Genomic DNA, 24,360 nt, shown 5'->3' with positions numbered 1-24,360 from the left:
GTCTGTATTGAGGCTCCTGAGGTTTCCGATCTCCTTAGCCGTGGTGTATGAGGTAGTCTTCAAAGACAATGGTCTTGGTGGGAGCTCCACCGGGATTGAATGCATTTGTTAGATGATTCTCTCCTGCTGGCCTACTGACCTCCTCATTGACCTCGCTGTCCTACATTATTCTACCCCGATATCCAGATGGTGAGCTGTCTCCTTCCTGAACCTTTAGAAAAACCCTGATTGAGGGAGAGCAGGAAAAAGAAACATGTGCGGCGCTTCCTCCGAGTGTCATACGTTTTTTTATCAACAATGAACAATTCTTTTAGTTGTGGTTATGCTCACCTTTAACCAATAGGAAATGCACGTTGAGATTCTCAATGAGTCGCTTCTTTGTGTACCTCTCCTCCATTCCTTCCTGAACCAGAAGAACCCTCATCATGGCCTCAGGGACAGGAGAAGTGCTTATAACGTGACGTTAGTGTGCTCCTCAGTCCTGACCGTGTTTTTCTGTCTCCTCAGGTTCCTTCACTACTTGGAGGGCATCCACCTTGAGCTTCCGAAGGCAACACTACGCATCCTGGCGGAGGACTTCCCCTGAGGTACAGGCAACCTCCAGAACTACATCCAAGGACTCCACCTGAGCTCCACGTGAGGGATGGCAGAGGACTACACCTTAACTACATGTGATGGACTGTGCTGGAGGACTCCCCAAGCTCCATGTGATGGGTGGTGGAGAACTCTCAGAACTACATGTGACGGAGGATGTTCCCTAGACATAAAATACATGTGGTGGCAGCAGGAGACATACCTGGAGCGGCTCGTGGTGGTGGAGGAATCATGCACTTCCTGTGTTCTGTACAGAGACTTCATCTTTTTATTTATCTCCACATTTATCTATTTATGACAATGTCGTCCCTGTGGTGGTCGGGGATCTCTGGTGCTTAAGATCGCTCCACCAACGGTGGATGGGGTCCCAGGTGACTTTACGGCTGCTTGGATCTTGTGACATTTTTTTTTTTTATTCCCAGAATTTTACATTATAAATTTGTTTTTTTTTTATATTCTGGAAATTAAAGGCGACTTTGAGTGATGTGGTCTGTGCCCCCCCCAGCCTGGTGTTGTGACTACTGATGAGTGAATGTGTGCGGTGTTCTCGGCACACGCTCTGGTGCTGTCAGTACTGGAGCGTACCGAAGTCACACTATGTTGAAGCCTCGTGATGCCATCATATAGTGTCTGTCTAAAAGCTGTCGCGGGGGCTCGGACACAGTTATTGGAGCACGCTGAAAACACACGAGTAGAGTTGAGCAAATTTGCTCGAGTTCCCTCTTATTTTGCAAGCTATAGTGCTTACTGAATAAGCTGCAGGGGGAACCTGGCTTCCTCAATCACGCCGGCTGATCGGCGCCGCAGCTCCTTGTCACGATCCCAACACACAGGCTATATCCATGTATGCGCTGATCGGCTGGTGCGCTCAAGGTATCTGGGTCCCGCTGCAGCTTTCCATATAAGAGTGAACCCCAGCAAATTTGCTTACCTTTGTACAAGAGTTCTCAGAACACCTGACTCCAGCATTGCCGCTCATCATTAGTCACAACCTTTGTGTGGTACTGGCTGCTTAGATATCACCATGACACCTCTGTACGAGTGTCCTGTCATGGAACTGCCGCAGCAGGCACTAGCAGGTTCTAGTGTAGTCGTCCAACAGCCCCCGATCCGTGTCATCACCATCATGCCCCAGGGGAGAATGGGGTAAATAGCTGGGATCAGTGACCCACCCAAACAGAGAGCGTCTGTGCTGCAGTGACTATGGGGGAGGCCGGACCAGCGACCATACGGACTGTCTCCCAAACACCGACAAGCACCATCTAGTAATACAGAGGAAGACAGGAAACTACTGGGGGAGGGGTACACCACGTGGCATGAATGACCGTGGTCTGTAGCAGCACAGAGGAGGTCAGGAGATGGGTGTATGGACACCTCCCCGATAATCAGCGGTGTCCTGCAGCGGCACAGAGGAGGTCAGGTGCAGGGACCACAGTGTGGACACCTTCCTCATAATCAGCGGTGCCCGGCCAGCTCCAGTACAGCGATGGCCTGCAGCAGAGCGTCACACATCTCCTCGTGGCGATGCTGGCCGTGGGGGTGCAGTCTGTGCTTGTAATGGGCGATCAGCTCCGGGGTGAAGCGGACACGCGGCTGCTCCCGCGTGCTTGCCTCCTCCACCAACCGCTGCACCAAGTCCACGCCGCTCGTCTTCGTGCCACCCACCATAATGTCAAAGTGCTTCCCCACAGTGGTCCGGGACACGCTGAACACTCTGTGCTCCTGCTCTGCAGCGTAGTCCGGGTTCAGCAGTACGAACAACATGGCCTCCACTACCCGCAAGTGCAGGGTGACGGGAAACATGGCGGCATTCTGGGCAGACAGCGAGCTTTTCTCCAGGATGTAGATGTCGGCGGCCGGGAGCCTAGAGACGGCGGAGGACACCTGCGGAGAGGACACAAGCTCAAACACGGCCCAGACTCCAGCAGCCCCATGTAAATTCCACTTACATCTGCCAGGTAGAGGTCAGGGTGCTGCCGCGCCTTTGTCACCTGGGACCATTCGTGTTGCTGCCAGTCTCTCACAGTCAGGGTCCGGTCCACATGGGCCCACGCCAGTCTCTTCAGCCCAAACACAATGGAGATGATACTGCCAGCAGCCTGCAGAGACGAGAGGAGCAGGTCAGTTGCCAGCGGGCGGGACCCCAAGATGAGGACCATCAGCCAACCCTCACCTGCAGCCGCTGTAGGGAGATCTCTGGCTTTAGGAAATTTGCCCTTGTGCTCTCTCGTCGGCCCAGCTTCATGGCGTCACCCGCATGCTCTGTGTACCCGTCCGTAACATAAGGAGGAGGCTCATCCTCCCAGTATGGGACTGCGGGGGACTGCTCACCACAAAGTATCTGGCCCGGGAACCCCTCCTGTGCTGCATCCCACCGACTCACACCCCTAGTGCAGTAGCGGGGCCGCAAAAGGCACCTCAATCCTAGAAAGTCAAAGTCAGAATTCACCCCCAATAGAAGCAGAACGGGAACAAATGAGGGGCGCGGGGCAGTAGAACAGGGCAAGTGTAAAGGTGAGACCAGAGGCACAAAGCAGGTGTACAGGGGAGGAAAACGGGTGCGTGACAGGAGTACTGAGGGGGCATAAAGAAGGTGTACAGGAGGGGGGCATGTGTAAGAGGGGTGAAGGTATATGAGGGGCACAAAGCAGGTGTACACGGAAAAGGGGATGTGGGGCAGGTGTACAAGGGGAGAGAAGAGGGGACGCAAAGCAGACGTACAAGGGGGGAGAAGAGGGAAGCGAGGCAGGTGTACAAAGGGGGAGAAGAGGGGACACGAAACATGTACAAGGAGAGAGAAGGGAAGCGGGGCAGGTGTACAAAGGGGGAGAAGAGTGGACACAAAACATGTACAAGGAGGGAGAAGATGAGACGCAAAGCAGGTGTACAAGGGGGAGAAGAGGGAAGCGAGGCAGGTGTACAACGGAGAAGATGAGACGCAAAGCAGGTGTACAAGGGGGAGAAGAAAGGACACGAAACATACAAGGAGGAAGAAGAGGGAAGCGGGGCAGGTGTACAAGGGGGAGAAGAGACGCAAAACATGTGTATACAGAGGGAGAAGAAGGGCACAGGGCAGGTATACGGGGGAAGAGGGGATGCAGGAAAGGTGTACAAGCAGGGGAGAAGAGGGAAGTGGGGCAAATGTACAAAAGGGAGAAGAGGGGACGCGGGGAAGGTGTATGAGGGGGAACGGTATGCACAGGTCTATGGAGGAAGATATATGGTGGTCTATGAGGAGGAGTATGTGAGGAGAGGTATATGGAAGTATGAGGAGTTGTATAGGAGGGGTATATGAGGATAGGGGGTTTAAGGGATGAGGGAGACTCCATTTTGGATTTATTCAGGCCCAATATATTATCCAGAGAACTCCCTCTGCTCCTGAACTGTGGCCCCACCCATGGGATAAGTACACAAATTCCCAAAAGAACAGGAACGTGCCTTATGGCTGGAGAATTAGAGGCCACGTGCTAATGAAGGCGAAGAGGAGCAGAGCTGCAACCCCCTACTGTCTTGTGTAGGACGGCCAACATCAATCAGCTATCAATGGAAGGCATAGACGGCGCGTCACCGACACCTAGAGATGAATTATGAGCGTACCGTGTATCTCAGGGTTAAGTCCAATATACCACCAGAACCCTGGGAGCCCCTGCACGCACCCCTGGGTCTCATATTTCTCCAGCGGTCCCAGATACCAAGCTATCGAGACTGGCTCTCCAGAACCACTTAGCCTTCCCAAGTTTGGACTCTGTGTCGGTCCAGCCCCAACAAACCCTTTGAGATGTCAGTCGTCCAGTTTGGACCTCCTGCTCGGAAGTTATGACCCTTTCTCGATATTGGGAGCTATTTCAGCTAGGAAGTCAAGGGAGGAGAGTTCAGTTCCTCCCAGAGGGGTGGTGGCAAATATGGGAGGGGGTGAGGTAAGGGTTAAAAGCTAACTACACACCTTTATCCTTTCTCATTGTTCTGCCATGGAAGCCAAGTCACATCATGTGTGGAGACAGGCCAGGAACTAAGGAGCCTGTGGATACGAGAGCTTCCCTCCATCAACACCGTGATAAGAAACAGTAACGGGACACCTACAGCTAACTGCTATCCCCAACCTCTACCCTACATTTATCTGTACCTGTATCATCTGTATAATATTCTGTATATATTTGTAGTTTCTAGTGCGCCTTTCGGCAGTTAAAATATAAATTTTGGGCTGCTCTTTTATCTCTTAGGCTAGGTTCACATTGCGTTAATGGGTGTCCTCTAGCGGACTCCGTTACATGGCGAAATTGTCGCAATTAACGCCATGTAACGGGTCTGTTAGCGCACCCATTGACAACAATGTGCTAACGGGTCGCTAGCAATGTCCCGTTAGTTTCAGACGCACCTGAAACGCTGCTTGCAGCGTCCGAGGTCCGTTCCTCGCTAGCGCAGATCGGGCATCTGCGCTAACGGGATCGCAAAACACGATCCCTTTTGTGACATTGCGTTCGCGCAATCTGCTAGCGTATGCACTAAACTGATTGCCCTAACGCAATGTGAACCTAGCCTTAACCTGATCTCCCACGTCTGAGTCCGGCTAGTCCTTATACGCTACCTGGGGTTGGTTTCTGACCTAATATAGACTTGTTAACAGACCGGGCCAATATCTAACGAGGAACTGGTGGCAGCATACCGTTCTGGTGTTATTGGGGGATCCTGGCAGTGATAGACCGGAGGGGTGTGTGTGTGTTTATTTTCCGGGCCTGGTGATATATATACTGCCCTCACTGCAGAGTGCCCCGATAAACAGCACGTGACAGGGCAGCCTCTCCGGCGACTACTTATCCTAGGTGCAGATCCCTGACCGGGGGGGGGGGGCACCAGAGAGATGTGACTGGGTAAGCTCCGTCACAGATTGGTGATGGAGGGGTGATATCCGTATCCTCCAGCTCTCTTTTCCTCATGGGTTGTATATGAGGAGGAGGGGCATATGGGGGTATATGAGGAGTGGAATATGGAGGTACAGTTATATGAAAAAGTTTGGGCACCCCTATTAATCTTAAGCTTAATGTTTTATAAAATTGTTTTTTTTTGCAACAGCTATTTCAGTTTCATATATCTAATAACTGTTGGACACAGTAATGTTTCTGCCTTGAAATGAGGTTTATTGTACTAACAGGAAATGTGCAATCTGCATTCAAACAAAATTTGACAGGTGCATAAGTATGGGCACCGTTATCATCATTTTCTTGTTTTAAATACTCCTACCTACTTTTTCCTGACTTACTAAAGCACTTTTTTTGGTTTTCGAACCTCATTGAGCTTTGAACTTCATAGCCAGGTGTATGCAATCATGAGAAAAGCTACTTAAAGTGGCCACTTGCAAGTTGTTCTCCTGTTTGAATCTCCTCTGAAGAGTGGCATCATGGGCTCCTCAAAACAACTGTCAAATGATCTGAAAAAGCTGGATTACTTACCGGTAATGCCCTTTTAATGAGCCACGACAGCACCCACAATGAGAGAGGGACCCGCCCATAAGAACAGTAAACCTACAGAGATAAAAGGGCGGTCCCCCTCTCCTCAGTTGTTTTTCAGAGTACGAGAGGAACCACAGTTGTTAAATTAGTATATATATCCGCAATTTGTTTGTACATTTGTATGTTATCTATATTCACCCATGAGAATATCCTGTATATATAACTATACCTAATTAACTAGGGTGGGAAGTGACAGGGTGCTGTCGTGGCTCATTAAAAGGGCATTACCGGTAAGTAATCCAGCTTTTTACCCTTAGCCTTGACAGCACCCACAATGAGAGATTTACAGAGAACCTTCACCTGGGTGGGATCACCGTGGTGAGGACAGCTCTCCCGAATGCCAAGTCAGATGCAGAAGATAGGTCAAGCCTATAATGTTTATAAAAAGTCAAAAGGTGATGGACCAGGTTGCGTCCTTACATATGAGCTCGATGGAGATGTCTTTCTTCTCCGCCCAAGAGGATGATACGGCCCTCCAACCACCTCCGTCATGTAGGTAATCCAGGGATTTCCGATAGGAACAGGAAACCAACTGAGGAGGAGAGGGGGACCGCCCTTTTATCTCTGTAGGTTTCCTGTTCCTATGGGCGGGTCCCTCTCTCATTGTGGGTGCTGTCGTGGCGAAGGGTAAAACAAAGATTATTCAACATAGTTGTTCAGGGGAAGGATACAAAAAGCTGTCTCAGAGATTTAACCTGTCAATTTCCACTGTGAGGAACATAGTAAGGAAATGGAAGAACACAGGTACAGTTCTTGTTAAGGCCAGAAGTGGCAGGCCAAGAAAAACATCAGAAAGGCAGAGAAGAAGAATGGTGAGATCAGTCAAGGACAATCCTCAGACCACCTCCAGAGAGCTGCAGCATGAACTTGCTGCAGATGGTGTCACTGTGCATCGGTCAATTATACAACACACTTTGCACAAGGAGAAGCTGTATGGGAGAGTGAGGCGAAAGAAGCCGTTTCTGCAAGCACGACACAAACAGAGTCGGCTGAGGTATGCAAAAGCACATTTGGAGAAGCCAATTTCTTTTTGGAAGAAGGTACTGTGGACTGATGAAACCAAGATTGAGTTGTTTGGCCATACAAAAAGGCGTTATGCATGGCGGCCAAAAAACACAGCATTCCAAGAAAAACACTTGCTACCAACAGTAAAATTTGGTGGAGGTTCCATCATGCTTTGGGGCTGTGTGGCCAATTCCAGCACGGGGAATCTTGTTAAAGTTGAGGGACGCACGGATTCCTCTCAGTATCAGCAAATTCTTGACAATAATGTTCATGAATCAGTGACAAAGTTGAAGTTACGCAGGGGATGGATCTTTCAGCAAGGCAATGATCCAAAACACCGCTCCAAATCTACTCAGGCATTCATGCAGAGGAACAATTACACTGTTCTGGAATGGCCATCCCAGTCCCCAGACCTGAATATCATTGAACATCTGTGGGATCATTTGAAGAGGGCTGTCCATGCTCGGCGGCCATCAAACTTAACTGAACTAGAATTGTTTTGTAAAGAGGAATGGTCAAAAATACCTTCATCCAGGATCCAGGAACACATTAAAAGCTACAGGAAGCGACTAGAGGCTGTTATTTTTGCAAAAGGAGGATCTACTAAATATTAGTGTCACTTTTCTGGTGGGGTGCCCTAACTTATGCACCTGTCAAATTTTGTTTGAATGCAGATTGCACATTTTGTGTTAGTACAATAAACCTCATTTCAAGGCAGAAACATTACTGTGTCCAACAGTTATAGATATATGAAACTGAAATAGCGGTTGCCAGAAAACATTAAGCTTAAGATTAATAGGGGTGCCCAAACTTTTACATATAACTGTATATGAGGAGGGGTATATGGAGGTATACGAGTATGAGGAGGGGTATATGGAGGTATATGAGGAGTGGCATATGGGGGTATATAAGGAGGGGTATATGGAGGTATACGAGTATGAGGAGGGGGTGATATATGAGGAGGGGTATATGGAGGTATACGAGGAGGACAATATGGAGGTATACGAGGAGGGGTATATGGAAGTATATGAGAAGTGGCATATGGGGGTATATGAGGAGGGGTATATAAGGAGGTACAGTGCCTACAAGTAGTATTCAACCCCCTGCAGATTTAGCAGGTTTACACATTTGGAATTAACTTGGCATTGTGACATTTGGACTATAGATCAGCCTGGAAGTGTGAAATGCACTGCATCAAAAAAGAATGTTATTTCTTTGTTTATTTTTTTTTTTAAATTGTGAAGTCTTTTCAGAGGGTCATTTATTATTCAACCCCTCAACCCACCAGAATTCTGTTTGGTTCCCCTAAAGTATTAAGAAGTAGTTCAGGCACAAAGAACAATGAGCTTCACATGTTTGGATTAATAATCTCTTTTTCCAGCCTTTTCTGACTATTTAAGACCCTCCCCAAACTTGTGAACAGCACTCATACATGGTCAACATGGGAAAGACAAAGGAGCATTCCAGGGCCATCAGAGACAAGATCGTGTAGGGTCACAAGGCTGGCAAGGGGTACAAAACCCTTTCCAAGGAGTTGGGCCTACCTGTCTCCACTGTTAGTTATAGTTATTAAGGTCGAAGGAAGACTATAAGTCCATCTAGTTCAACCCATAGCCTAACCTAACAGGCCCTAACATGTTGATCCAGAGGAAGGCAAAAAAAACCCATGTGGCAAAGAATAAGCTCTACATTAGGGAAAAAAATTCCTTCCCGACTCCACATACGGCAATCAGACTAGTTTCCTGGATCAACGCCCTATCAAGGAATCTAGTGTATATACCCTGTAACATTATACTTTTCCAGAAAGGTATCCAGTCCCCTCTTAAATGTAAGTAATGAATCACTCATTACAACATCATACGGCAGAGAGTTCCATAGTCTCACTGCTCTTACAGTAAAGAATCCGCGTCTGTTATTATGCTTAAACCTTCTTTCCTCCAGACGTAGAGGATGCCCCCTTGTCCCTGTTTCAGGTCTATGATTAAAAAGATCATCAGAAAGGTCTTTGTACTGTCCCCTCATATATTTATACATTAAAATAAGATCACCCCTTAAGTCTTCGTTTTTCCAAACTAAATAGCCCCAGGTGTAATAACCTATCTTGGTATTGCAGACCCCCCAGTCCTCTAATAACCTTGGTCGCTCTTCTCTGCACCCGCTCTAGTTCAGCTATGTCTTTCTTATACACCGGAGACCAGAACTGTGCACAGTATTCTAAGTGTGGTCGAACTAGTGACTTGTATAGAGGTAAAATTATGTTCTCCTCATGAGCATCTATGCCTCTTTTAATGCATCCCATTATTTTATTTGCCTTTGTAGCAGCTGCCTGACACTGGCCACTGAATATGAGTTTGTCATCCACCCATACACCCAGGTCTTTTTCATTGACGGTTTTGCCCAGAGTTTTAGAATTAAGCACATAATTATACATCTTATTACTTCTACCCAAGTGTATGACCTTACATTTATCCCCATTAAAGCTCATTTGCCATTTATCAGCCCAAGCTTCTAGTTTACATAAATCATCCTGTAATATAAAATTGTCCTCCTCCTGTATTAATTAATTACCCTGCAGAGTTTAGTGTCATCTGCAAATATTGAAATTCTACTCTGAATGCCCCCTACAAGGTCATTAATAAATATGTTAAAAAGAAGAGGGCCCAATACTGACCCCTGTGGTACCCCACTGCTAACCGCGACCCAGTCCGAGTGTGCTCCATTAATAACCACCCTTTGTTTCCTATCCCTGAGCCAGCTCTCAACCCACTTACACGTATTTTCCCCTATCCCCATTATTCTCATTTTATGTATCTACCTTTTGTGTGGCACCGTATCAAAAGCTTTTGAAAAGTCCATATACACTACATCCACTGGGTTCCCTTGGTCCAGTCCGGAACTTACCTCTTCATAGAAGCTGATCAGATTAGTCTGACATGAACGGTCCCTAGTAAACCCGTGCTGATACTGGGTCATGAGGTTATTCCTCTTCAGATACTCCAGTATAGCATCCCTTAGAATGCCCTCCAGGATTTTACCCACAGTAGAGGTGAAGCTTACTGGCCTATAATTTCCGAGTTCAGTTTTTGTCCCCTTTTTGAATATTGGCACCACATTTGCTATACGCCAGTCCTGTGGTACAGACCCTGTTATTATGGAGTCTCTAAAGATTAAAAATAATGGTCTATCACTGACTGAACTTAGTTCCTGCAGTACTCGGGGGTGGATCCCATCCGGGCCTGGAGATTTGTCAATTTTAGTGATTTTTAGACGCCGCCACACTTCCTGCTGGGTTAAGCAGGTGACATTTAATTGGGAATTTTTATCACTAGTCATTTTGTCTGCCATGGGATTTTCTTGTGTAAATACTGATGAAAAAAAGTCATTTAGCATATTGGCTTTTTCCTCATCCTCATCCACCATTTCAGCCAGACTATTTATAAGGGGCCAACACTATAATTTTTTAGTTTCTTACTATTTATGTAGTTAAAGAATATTTTAGGATTGTTTTTACTATCTCTGGCAATGAGTCTCTCTGTCTCAATCTTTGCTGCCTTAATTTGCTTTTTACAGAATTTATTTAATTTTCTGTATTTATTTAATGCCTCTTCACTACCTACTTCCTTTAATTCTCTATATTTCTTTTTGTCACTTATTGCGCCTTACAGCTCTATTTAGCCATATTGGTTTCCTCCTATTTCTAGTATGTTTATTCCCATACGGTATATACTGTGCACAGGTCCTATCCAGGATGCTAATAAATGTCTCCTATTTTCTTTGTGTATTTTGTGTTGGGAGCATCATCCGGAAGTGGAAGGCTTATGGAACTACTGTTAGCCTTCCACGGCCTGAACAGCCTTTGAAAGTTTCCTCCCGTGCCGAGGCCAGGCTTGTCCGAAGAGTCAAGGCTAACCCAAGGACAAAAAGGAAGGAGCTCCGGGAAGATCTCATGGCAGTGGGGACATTGGTTTCAGTCAATACCATAAGTAACGTACTCCACCGCAATGGTCTCCGTTCCAGACGAGCCCGTAAGGTACCTTTACTTTCAAAGCGTCATGTCAAGGCTCGTCTACAGTTTGCTCATGATCACTTGGAGGACTCTGAGACTGACTGGTTCAAGGTTCTCTGGTCTGATGAGACCAAGATCGAGATCTTTGGTGCCAACCACACACGTGACGTTTGGAGACTGGATGGCACTGCATACGACCCCAAGAATACCATCCCTACAGTCAAGCATGGTGGTGGCAGCATCATGCTGTGGGGCTGTTTCTCAGCCAAGGGGCCTGGCCATCTGGTCCGCATCCATGGGAAGATGGATAGCACGGCCTACCTGGAGATTTTGGCCAAGAACCTCCGCTCCTCCATCAAGGATCTTAAGATGGGTCGTCATTTCATCTTCCAACAAGACAACGACCCAAAGCACGCAGCCAAGAAAACCAAGGCCTGGTTCAAGAGGCAAAAAATCAAGGTGTTGCAGTGGCCTAGTCAGTCTCCTGACCTTAACCCAATTGAAAACTTGTGGAAGGAGCTCAAGATTAAAGTCCATATGAGACACCCAAAGAACCTAGATAACTTGGAGAAGATCTGCATGGAGGAGTGGGCCAAGATAACTCGAGAGACCTGTGCCGGCCTGATCAGGTCTTATAAAAGACGATTATTAGCTGTAATTGCAAACAAAGGTTATTCCACAAAATATTAAACCTAGGGGTTGAATAATAATTGACCCACACTTTTATGTTTAAAATTTATAAAAATTTAACTGAGCAACAAAACTTTTTGGTAAGATTTATGCATCTGTTAATAAATCCTGCTCTTGTTTGAAGTTTGAAGGCTTTAACTTATTTGCATCTTATTAAACCTGCTAAATCTGCAGGGGGTTGAATACTACTTGTAGGCACTGTATATGAGGAGAGATATATGAGAGCGGAATATGAGGGGGGCTATATGGGGGCAATATGAGGAGCGCTATATGGGGGTATATGAGGAGCGATATACGGGGCATATGAGGAGAGGTATATGAGAGGTATATGAGGGGGAATATGGAGGTATATGAGGAGCCATATATGGGGTATATGAGAACGGTATATGAGGAGCGATATATGGGGGTATATGAGGGGGCTATACGAGAGCGGTATATGAGAGGGAATATGGAGGTATATGTGGAGAAGTATATGAGGAGGGGTATATTAGAATAGACAACCAAAAAGAAACGCAATATCCTAAAAAATACTTTATTAATAATATCTAAAATTATCATAGAAAAAATTACTTAAATGTATGCTACCAACATCAACCACCTGGGTTCGGGTAGGGTAGGAAAAATTCAGGAAGTAGTAACAAATGTATTCCTGACACAGTCCCTGTTAGGTGGCCCTATAGTATCTTACACCTGCCTAACAGCGGAGGTTGGCACCCTAAATTGCGATGTGGCGCCCCCGCTCCACGTCAACTGTCCCTTCTTACCCTACTGGGCCCTACCAACTACCCACGCCCAGGAGCCCCACAGACATACACACAAATTGACCAAAAGGTCACACTAACCAAAAAGGTGTAAAAAGGTGAAAAAAATGTAACAAAACCTACTAAAAAACAACGCAGCAAAAAATAGTGCTGCGTAAAAGTCCACTAGATTACATGTATCCCAAGGCTATGTCAGCCAAACTGGTATATATATTGCTCGAAAAAATATAAATAATGATACACAAGCAACAATCAAAAACGAGAGTTATGGGGTACAGTAGAGCACCAATATCTTGTGCTCATAAATACTTCAGAGGTCATAAAAAATAGGAACCTCTAGTATCTATACCAATATGTCACTATCTTTGTTAGTACATGACCTACATGTCATAAACGGCAGACCTATACCTAGGACCCATACAAGAGGTAAATTCCTAGACTAAATGTCTAAGATACGGAATAGCAAATATATCAGCTCACTCAGTAGGTGTTCATATGTTTAGGTGATATATAAATTTACACCCTAGATACCATATGGATTCAGCATCAGATGTCAGATATAAAAAATGAGCAAAATATTCAACAAAAAAGAAAAAATAATCAAACACAAATGAAAAAATGTACACTATGTCAGATATCACATATAGTGTCTCTCATTTAGATTGGGCCAATACATAAGCGAGCCCGATATAGCTGAGGCCAATCCCTCTATACCTTCTCTTTGATGAATGCTATACTCGATCTAGTGCGAGCTCATTTGTCTGGGTGATATATAAGTTTATACTCTGGATATCAAACAGGTTCAATATCATATATCAAGACTGAAAAATGAACAAAATTTTTAAACAGAACAAGAAAAAATAAAGAAACACAACTGAAAAAGTGTCTGCTATGTCTGGTATCGCATATGATGTCTCTCATTTAGATTGGGCCAATATATAGAAAAGCCCAGCACACCTGAGGCCAATCCCTCATTCTTTTCATATAGGTAAATACTATGCTCAGTCCTATGAGAGCTTATTTGTATGGGTGGTATATGAGTTTACACCCTAAGTGCCGTGCGAGCTCAGCATCAGATATCAGAGATAAAAAATAAACAAAATATGAAACAAAACAAGAAAAAAATAATCAAAAACAAATGAAAACATGTCTGCTATATCAGGTATCACGTATGGCATCTCTCATTTTAATTGGGCCTATGCATACAAGAGCCCAAGACGCCTGAGGCCAATCCCTCATTACTTTCTTGTAGATAAGTGCTATGCTCGGTCTGCCATGACTGATCAAAAAGAAAAACTTATCTGAGTATGTGACATAGTTCGTCCCATCTCGCCATCCCTACGCGTTTCGCCCCTTCCCAGTATAGGGGCTCATCAGGGGATAAATTAGGGTGTAGCAGCAATGGCTCAGGAAGTGGATAATGGCGTGCGGAGGTAACCACGCTATACTTAATGACTCATAGTACCGTAATGTTTAGAGACAGCTGTCTTATATGCAAATTAGGTGGCGACCTTCCACGGTGTCAGCGCTGCTCTTAGATACTTAGCGTGCGATTATTATGCACCGTGGGGCTAAATCCCTCCCCACCATCACATGACCATCCCGAAACTCCCGGATAAAGTGAAACGCAAGCTGCGTGTCACCAGTATCGACATGCACAGTAATCACGCTACTTCAACGTGCTCGTTATACATATGAGGCTGAATGCCCAACCCAACATTTCTTGAACTTCAAGCGTTCCTAGGGGGGTAGGGCGCAAGTGCATGTCGCCGGTGCGCAATACCAGCGCTACTTGAACGCACTTCTTGTGCACGTTAGGGCTAGCTCCCGCCTCCTCATCACGTGCCTTACCAGCGTTCAAGTAGCGCTGGTATTGCGCACCGGCGACATGCACTTGCGCCCTACCCCCCTAGGAACGCTTGAAGTTCAAGAAATGGTGGGTTGGGCATTCAGCCTCATATGTATAACGAGCACGTTGAAGTAGCGTGATTACTGTGCATGTCGATACTGGTGACACGCAGCTTGCGTTTCACTTTATCCGGGAGTTCCGGGATGGTCATGTGATGGTGGGGAGGGATTTAGCCCCACGGTGCATAATAATCGCACGCTAAGTATCTAAGAGCGGCGCTGACACCCTGGAAGGTCGCCACCTAATTTGCATATAAGACAGCTGTCTCTAAACATTACGGTACTATGAGTCATTAAGTATAGCGTGGTTACCTCCGCACGCCATTATCCACTTCCTGAGCCATTGCTGCTACACCCTAATTTATCCCCTGATGAGCCCCTATACTGGGAAGGGGCGAAACGCGTAGGGATGGCGAGATGGGACGAACTATGTCACATACTCAGATAAGTTTTTCTTTTTGATCAGTCATGGCAGACCGAGCATAGCACTTATCTACAAGAAAGTAATGAGGGATTGGCCTCAGGCGTCTTGAGCTCTTCTATGCATAGGCCCAATTAAAATGAGAGACGCCATACGTGATACCTGATATAGCAGACATGTTTTCATTTGTTTTTGATTATTTTTTCTTGTTTTGTTTCATATTTTGTTTATTTTTTATCTCTGATATCTGATGCTGAGCTCGCACGGCACTTAGGGTGTAAACTCATATACCACCCATACAAATAAGCGCTCATAGGACTGAGCATAGTATTTACCTATATGAAAAGAATGAGGGATTGGCCTCAGGTGTGCTGGGCTTTTCTATATATTGGCCCAATCTAAATGAGAGACATCATATGCGATACCAGACATAGCAGACACTTTTTCAGTTGTGTTTAATTATTTTTTCTTTTTTGATGAATATTTTGCTCATTTTTTTATACCTGACATCTGATGCTGAATCCATATGGTATCTAGGGTGTAAATTTATATATCACCTAAACATATGAACACCTACTGAGTGAGCTGATATATTTGCTATTCCGTATATCTTAGACATTTAGTCTAGGAATTTACCTCTTGTATGGGTCCTAGGTATAGGTCTGCCGTTTATGACATGTAGGTCATGTACTAACAAAGATAGTGACATATTGGTATAGATACCAGAGGTTCCTATTTTTTATGACCTCTGAAGTATTTATGAGCACAAGATATTGGTGCTCTACTGTACCCCATAACTTTGGTTTTTGATTGTTGCTTGTGTATCATTATTTATATTTTTTCGAGCAATATATATACCAGTTTGGCTGACATAGCCTTGGGATACATGTAATCTAGTGGACTTTTACGCAGCACTATTTTTTGCTGCGTTGTTTTTTAGTAGGTTTTGTTACACTTTTTTCACCTTTTTTCACGTTTTTGGTTAGTGTGACCTTTTGGTCAATTTGTGTGTATGTCTGTGGGGCTCCTGGGCGTGGGTAGTTGGTAGGGCCCAGTAGGGTAAGAAGGGACAGTCGACGTGGAGCGGGGGCGCCACATCGCAATTTAGGGTGCCAACCTCCGCTGTTAGGCAGGTGTAAGATACTATAGGGCCACCTAACAGGGACTGTGTCAGGAATACATTTGTTACTACTTCCTGAATTTTTCCTACCCTACCCGAACCCAGGTGGTTGATGTTGGTAGCATACATTTAAGTAATTTTTTCTATGATAATTTTAGATATTATTAATAAAGTATTTTTTAGGATATTGCGTTTCTTTTTGGTTGTCTAATCTAAATATATCCTTATAGTATTCTAGTTGGTTGTCTACTTCTAGTGATATGGCAGGGTTTCTATCGGGATCCTTGAATACGAGCAGTTGGTTGGATGAAGCTAGGGAAGTGTTTTCTGAGACAGAAGGAGATACGGGCCCAACTGGAAGCCCAAGTCTAAAAACACTATTTTCGGACCTTCAAACCACCTATAAAGAGAATATAAAATCCTGGTGGGAGATCCAATCTTTGGACAATTATATAAAACAGGGTATTGTTCCACGCGGTTTACGAATTAATATCACTCCAGCCCAGAGAGTTAAGTCTGATAGACTGCTAGAAAGGTGGGAAAAAGAATCCATCGCTTCTTCCTTAAAATTTATGCAAATTCTTCTAGAGGAAGAAAAAGGGACTTTTGAAGTCTCCTCAAAAAAATTAAGAGAACAAATTGATGAGATTCTCAAACATAAAACAGTGGGGGATTTTGCCAGCAAGGAAGAAAATCTTAAAGTAGCGGTAGATAAATATAAAGCTGCCCTTAAAGAAAGGAAACACAAAAAATTCCTTAGAGATCTCACAGAGTTTAAAGAAAAGAGGGCTTATTTGTTTACTGACACTAATGCCGGTAACGGCAGACCATCTACTAGGGCCGATATCTCTTCTTCAGACGTAGAGACATCTGACTCTGATTTCCAGCCGAGAGACGCGTTTAGACCCTATAGACGGTTCAAGGCCAAAAATAAAAGAGGTAACTCTGCAAGATGGCGAGGGCCAGTACGTGGGGAAACAAATATGCCGCCCTCATCTGGTACTTCCTCTGCAGTTCCGTCTTTTTTAGAGAATCGAGATATAAGATACCATCTGAGGGGACGAACAGTGACGCACTAATGATGGGTAGTACCTCTGATACCATCATGAGACGCCACATGAACGGCGAAGGGAAGAACGACATCATTAACTTATCCAATCACATCTTGACAGAACCCGAGAAAACCATCTTACAGGCGGGGCTCTCTTTTGTTCCCACAACCAGCTTTGATCCCTTTACATGGGTCAAGGATATAAACTTATTCCTGAGGAAATTAAGGTGGAAAATTTTTTTTGCAAATAGTGATCGGAATAAATGTCAACAGCTTGGCATCCTGCCAGAGGATTTTGAAGATGTATGCCTTTTGGCTGACCTGGCAGAAGAGGGGGATAGAAACCCGGGAGAAGGTCATTTTACCGACCTGAAACGGAGAAGCACAAGAATGCCGCCCCCTTGTGATCACGGAATTATTGATGCTTTTGAAAAGCTGGTTGTGGATGAAATAAAGAGAATCAACCCTAAACACAGGTCAGCCAACCCCAATATATCCAACGAAGAAAAAGCCGCGTTACAATGCCTTCAGTCCGATGTCTCTTTGATCATAAAGCCATCGGACAAAGGGGGAAATACCGTCCTGATGAATAGGGTAGAGTATGTCAAGATGTGTATGGACATTTTGGCCGATGAGGCGACATATGATGTGATACGTCGTGACCCATCCCCAGAGTATAGAAAAAGTCTAAACGACATTCTAACCAGAGCCCTGGAAGCCCACTTGATCTCAAAAAATGAACTGAATTTCCTTTTACCTAAGAGCCCTGTCATTGCGACATTTTATGCAATTCGAAAAATCCATAAGGGGTACCCCCCGCTTAAAGGTAGGCCAATAGTGTCGGGGATAGACGCTCTGGGACAAAACAGTAGCGTCTACCTCGACCAGGTGTTGAGGCCATTTGTTGTAGCCCTGCCATCCTATACGAGAGACACAACTGATCTATTGACAAAATTGGATGGGGTCTCTGTGGAAGCAGGGACAACACTTATCTCAATAGATGTAGAGGCCCTGTACTCAAGTATTCATCATGAGGCGGGCCTCAAGGCAGTTCAATACTTTTTGAATACACGAGGTAACCATTTGGCTCCACAATGATTTTGTGATGACTCTGCTTGAGTATGTTTTGTGTCATAATTTTTTTCTTTTTAATGGGAGGTTCTACCACCAGCTCAGGGGCACCGCTATGGGTAGCCCTTGTGCGCCCACCTACGCGAATTTGCTCCTGGGCTGGTGGGAGGACACGGTGGTCTTTGGGGACGGGGATGCCGTCTGGGGACCCCATATACAATTTTGGGGTCGTTACATAGACGACATCCTCGTCCTCTGGACTGGAGATATACCTACCTTCCATTCTTTTATGGAATCTCTAAATGAGAACCAACTAGGCCTCAGGTTTACGTATGAGGTGGGAGAAGAGAGATTTCATTCCTCGATGTCAAACTGTCCATTGAAGAAAATGGTTCAATAAGAACTACCCTCTTTCGCAAGCCAACGGCGGCTAATGGCCTGCTAAGGTGGGAGAGTTATCACCCGACTCCACTTAAACGAGGGATACCAAAAGGACAGTTTCTAAGACTGAGGAGAAACTGTTCCGAAAATGGAGATTATCAAAAAGCAAGAGATCTGAAAAAAAGATTCACGGATCGTGGATACCCTAGGGCACTACTTGAGGAAGCTAATCAATATGCTAAAACCATGGACAGGACAACACTGCTTCATCCCCGGAAAAATGAGAATGAGACCCCCAAAACAAGACTCATTGGTATCTTTGATGATCAGCAAGAAAGGGTTATGGGCATATTAAGGAAACACTGGGGGATTTTGAGAACAGACCCAGATCTTAATAGATGGATCTCCCCTTATCCATCTGTCACCTATAGGAAGGGTAGGTCCATTAGAGACATGGTGGTCAATAGCCACTATAATCCACCAAAAACGAAAGAGACATGGTTGGTGAATAGATCTGAGGGGACCTTCAGATGTGGTCACTGTAGCTTCTGTAACTACATTGCACCATCTACTACGTTCCAGAGCTCGGTGACAAAAAGGATATATAAAAACAGACAATTTGGCAACTGTAAGGCTAAGTGCACACGTTCAGGAATTCATGCAGAAATTTCCTGTGAAAAACCGGACATTTTCTGCATGAAATCCGGAAGAAAACCGCATGCGTTTTTTTCCGCGGTTTTGACGCGTTTTTGTCGCGTTTTTTCCGCGGTTTTTTCCGGACACTTCCCAATGCATTTTGCAGTGGGAAATCCGCATAAAAACTGCAAAAAGAATGAGCATGTCCGGATTTTGTGCCTGATGCGTTTTTCATGCGGAAAAAAACGCATCATGTGCACAAAACATGCGGAATTCATTCTAAATGATGGGATGCTTCTTGTATGCGGTTTTTTTGCGGTTTTATAGCGTTTTTATAGGGAAAAACCGCGAAAAAACCGGAACGTGTGAACACAGCCTAAAACGGAGGGTGTCGTCTATGTTTGTACGTGCTCTTGCCCGATGGACTACGTAGGAAAAACAAAACGACAGCTGCGGGTCAGAATGGGCGAGCACCTAGGAGACATAAGACATAGGCGAGATTCTCCATTAGCCAGACATGTTAATTCTGTGCATAATGGGGATATTGACTGTATCTCGTTTAAAATCATTGAGGTAGTATACCCCTCTATCAGACAGGGTGACTGGGATAATAAGATCCTCCAGCGAGAATGTAGATGGATCTTTTGGCTGGAGAGCATGAGCCCTGGTGGGCTCAATGAACAACTGACATATACCTGTTTCATTTAAGACTGCTCGTGTGAAGGATTTTAATTTCGGTAGACAATCCTTTTAGTCCATCTTTTTAGACTGACTGCGAAGTCTAAAGATACTGTAGGCTATTGTTTCCCCTGCAGTGGTACCTTCATCAATGGAGGTCAGATGACCTCCGAGTGTGGGCACTGATGCCCTCCGGCAAAGAACATGATGCACAGAATACAGTGGTGTGTGTGGAGGTACACATATGAAATGGCTGTAAGGTACATGAGACAGCTTGGTGTCTTTTTAGGGTGTAAATTTCTATACCACCCATATAAATAAGCTCTCATGGGACTGGGCATAGCATTTATCTATATGAAATAGTTTGGTGTCCTTTCAGGCACGTAAATGATTATACTATACGGAACACTATTAAGTATGGTATAAATAGCGCAGTGTATCATAGGGCTATATTATACCTGTATGGACTTGGTGCTAATGAGCACGCATTGCGTATGTCCCGAAAATATGAGCCAGTAATATTTATGACCTTATATACGGGAATGACAGCTAGCCGATAGGTAGGCTGGCATAAGACTAGTAGTGCGCATGTCAGCGCCGGCTGACACGCATCTGCGCTCCACTACTCCGGGAGCGCTGAAAGGCACGTGATGAGGAGGCGGGAGCTAGCCCTAACGTGCACAAGAAGTGCGTTCAAGTAGCGCTGGTATTGCGCACCGGCGACATGCACTTGCGCCCTACCCCCCTAGGAACGCTTGAAGTTCAAGAAATGGTGGGTTGGGCATTCAGCCTCATATGTATAACGAGCACGTTGAAGTAGCGTGATTACTGTGCATGTCGATACTGGTGACACGCAGCTTGCGTTTCACTTTATCCGGGAGTTCCGGGATGGTCATGTGATGGTGGGGAGGGATTTAGCCCCACGGTGCATAATAATCGCACGCTAAGTATCTAAGAGCGGCGCTGACACCCTGGAAGGTCGCCACCTAATTTGCATATAAGACAGCTGTCTCTAAACATTACGGTACTATGAGTCATTAAGTATAGCGTGGTTACCTCCGCACGCCATTATCCACTTCCTGAGCCATTGCTGCTACACCCTAATTTATCCCCTGATGAGCCCCTATACTGGGAAGGGGCGAAACGCGACGAACTATGTCACATACTCAGATAAGTTTTTCTTTTTTATCAGTCATGGCAGACCGAGCATAGCACTTATCTACAAGAAAGTAATGAGGGATTGGCCTCAGGCGTCTTGGGCTCTTCTATGCATAGGCCCAATTAAAATGAGAGACGCCATACGTGATACCTGATATAGCAGACATGTTTTCATTTGTTTTTGATTATTTTTTCTTGTTTTGTTTCATATTTTGTTTATTTTTTATCTCTGATATCTGATGCTGAGCTCGCACGGCACTTAGGGTGTAAACTCATATACCACCCATACAAATAAGCGCTCATAGGACTGAGCATAGTATTTACCTATATGAAAAGAATGAGGGATTGGCCTCAGGTGTGCTGGGCTTTTCTATATATTGGCCCAATCTAAATGAGAGACATCATATGCGATACCAGACATAGCAGACACTTTTTCAGTTGTGTTTCTTTATTTTTTCTTGTTCTGTTTAAAAATTTTGTTCATTTTTCAGTCTTGATATATGATATTGAACCTGTTTGATATCCAGAGTATAAACTTATATATCACCCAGACAAATGAGCTCGCACTAGATCGAGTATAGCATTTATCAAAGAGAAGGTATAGAGGGATTGGCCTCAGCTATATCGGGCTCGCTTATGTATTGGCCCAATCTAAATGAGAGACACTATATGTGATATCTGACATAGTGTACATTTTTTCATTTGTGTTTGATTATTTTTTCTTTTTTGTTGAATATTTTGCTCATTTTTTTATATCTGACATCTGATGCTGAATCCATATGGTATCTAAGGTGTAAATTTATATATCACCTAAACATATGAACACCTACTGAGTGAGCTGATATATTTGCTATTCCGTATATCTTAGACATTTAGTCTAGGAATTTACCTCTTGTATGGGTCCTAGGTATAGGTCTGCCGTTTATGACATGTAGGTCATGTACTAACAAAGATAGTGACATATTGGTATAGATACTAGAGGTTCCTATTTTTTATGACCTCTGAAGTATTTATGAGCACAAGATATTGGTGCTCTACTGTACCCCATAACTCTGGTTTTTGATTGTTGCTTGTGTATCATTATTTATATTTTTTCGAGCAATATATATACCAGTTTGGCTGACATAGCCTTGGGATACATGTAATCTAGTGGACTTTTACGCAGCACTATTTTTGCTGCGTTGTTTTTTAGTAGGTTTTGTTACACTTTTTTCACCTTTTTACACCTTTTTTCACGTTTTTGGTTAGTGTGACCTTTTGGTCAATTTGTGTGTATGTCTGTGGGGCTCCTGGGCGTGGGTAGTTGGTAGGGCCCAGTAGGGTAAGAAGGGACAGTCGACGTGGAGCGGGGGTGCCACATCGCAATTTAGGGTGCCAACCTCCGCTGTTAGGCAGGTGTAAGATACTATAGGGCCACCTAACAGGGACTGTGTCAGGAATACATTTGTTACTACTTCCTGAATTTTTCCTACCCTACCCGAACCCAGGTGGTTGATCTTGGTAGCATACATTTAAGTAATTTTTTCTATGATAATTTTAGATATTATTAAAAAAGTATTTTTTAGGATATTGCGTTTCTTTTTGGTTGTCTAATCTAAATATATCCTTATAGTATTTTAGTTGGTTGTCTACTTCTGGGTATATTAGAAGCAATACATGAGGGGGGCTATATGAGAGCGGTATATGAGGGGTGGTATATGAGGAGCGATATATGGGGGTACATGAGGAGCGATATATGGGGGTATATGAGGAGCGATATATGGGGGTACATGAGGAGCGATATATGGGGGTATATGAGGAGCGATATATGGGGGTATATGAGGAGCGATATATGGGGGTATATGAGGAGCGATATATGGGGGTATATCAGGAGTGATATATGGGGTATATGAGGAGAGATATATGGGGGTATATGAGGAGCGATATATGGGGGTATATGAGGGGGGATATGGAGGTATATCAGGAGTGATATATGGGGTATATGAGGAGAAATATATGGGGGTATATGAGGAGTGATATATGGGGTATATGAGGAGTGATATATGGGGGTATATGAGGAGCGATATATGGGGGTATATGAGGAGCGATATATGGGGGTATATGAGGAGCGATATATGGGGGTATATGAGGAGCGATATATGGGGGTATATGAGGGGGAATATGGAGGTATATCAGGAGTGATATATGGGGTATATGAGGAGAAATATATGGGGGTATATGAGGAGCGATATATGGGGGTATATGAGGAGCGATATATGGGGGTATATGAGGGGGAATATGGAGGTATATCAGGAGTGATATATGTATATGAGGGTATATGAGCAGCGATATATGGGGGTATATGAGGAGCGATATATGGGGGTATATGAGGAGCGATATATGGGGGTATATGAGGAGCGATATATGGGGGTATATGAGGAGCGATATATGGGGGTATATGAGGGGGAATATGGAGGTATATCAGGAGTGATATATGGGGGTATATGAAGAGCGATATATGGGTATATGAGGAGCGATATATGGGGTATATGAGGAGCGATATATGGGGGTATATGAGGAGTGATATATGGGGGTATATGAGGAGTGATATATGGGGTATATGAGTGATATATGGGGCATATGAGGAGCGATATATGGGGGTATATGAGGAGTGATATATGGGGGTATATGAGGAGTGATATATGGGGTATATGAGGAGTGATATATGGGGTATATGAGGAGTGATATATGGGGTATATGAGGAGCGATATATAGGGGTATATGAGGAGCGATATATAGGGGTATATGAGGAGTGATATATGGGGTATATGAGGAGTGATATATGGGGGTATATGAGGAGTGATATATGGGGTATATGAGGAGTGATATATGGGGGTATATGAGGAGCGATATATAGGGGTATATGAGGAGTGATATATGGGGGTATATGAGGAGTGGTATATGAGGAGTGATATATGGGGGTATATGAGGAGCGATATATAGGGGTATATGAGGAGGGGTATATGGGGGTATATGAGGGGGAATATGGAGGTATATGTGTGGCAGTATATGAGGAGGGATATATGAGAGCGGTATATGAGGATACATGGGGAAGTATATGTGAGCGGTATATGCGGGCGCCGTTACGTCAGTTCTCACCTCCGCTGATCAGAGTTTTCATGATTCCTGACATCGGTGTCACGTGTCTTTCTTCAGCCGCATCTTATTAACGTCACAGTCACGTGACTCTAAGGTGAAAGATGTAGGAGACGACGTGCGCATGCGTATCCGGGTTATTTCTCGCAGCTGTAGATGGAGCGGCGCCATCTGGTGGTGAAAGTGACAGCAAAGAGGCTGTGGTGTTATACTGAGGTACATGGTGTTATACTGAAGT

The 24,360-nt window shown here is 44.7% G+C and overlaps 2 protein-coding genes across 2 annotated transcripts in view; one reads left to right on the top strand and one right to left on the bottom strand.

Moving 5' to 3' along the window:
• ATAD5 (ATPase family AAA domain containing 5) overlaps positions 1-1,078 on the top strand; it is a 36,026-nt gene extending 34,948 nt beyond the window's left edge. The window contains exon 23 of the mRNA XM_069748752.1: positions 508-1,078. Coding sequence (XP_069604853.1) covers positions 508-586 — 79 coding nt within the window. The 3' untranslated portion in view covers positions 587-1,078. The remainder of the gene's footprint in view (positions 1-507) is intronic.
• Positions 840-24,196, bottom strand: TEFM (transcription elongation factor, mitochondrial). The gene is made up of 4 exons (XM_069748753.1): positions 24,126-24,196; positions 2,768-3,018; positions 2,544-2,693; positions 840-2,478 (listed from the first exon to the last, which is right to left on the bottom strand). Exons 1-4 carry the CDS (start codon positions 24,157-24,159, stop codon positions 2,050-2,052), a joined length of 864 nt encoding a protein of 287 aa, XP_069604854.1. The 5' UTR covers positions 24,160-24,196; the 3' UTR covers positions 840-2,049.
• Between the last annotated feature and the right edge of the window lie 164 nt (positions 24,197-24,360).

This window comes from Ranitomeya imitator, chromosome 2 (genome assembly GCF_032444005.1).
Source record: "Ranitomeya imitator isolate aRanImi1 chromosome 2, aRanImi1.pri, whole genome shotgun sequence".
In the NCBI taxonomy this organism is placed as follows: domain Eukaryota; kingdom Metazoa; phylum Chordata; class Amphibia; order Anura; family Dendrobatidae; genus Ranitomeya; species Ranitomeya imitator.
This window is presented reverse-complemented; position numbering and strand designations above follow the sequence as displayed.

Bases quoted from the DNA above. Each gene is read 5' to 3' on its own strand.
- TEFM (XM_069748753.1), bottom strand. From the start codon at position 24,159: ATGTCAGGAATCATGAAAACTCTGATCAGCGGAG. The intron at 2,694-2,767 runs GTGAGGGTTGGC...TCGTCTCTGCAG, and splicing joins TCTCCCTACAGCGGCTGCAG to GCTGCTGGCAGTATCATCTC. The intron at 2,479-2,543 runs GTAAGTGGAATT...TCCTCTCCGCAG, and splicing joins CTGACCTCTACCTGGCAGAT to GTGTCCTCCGCCGTCTCTAG.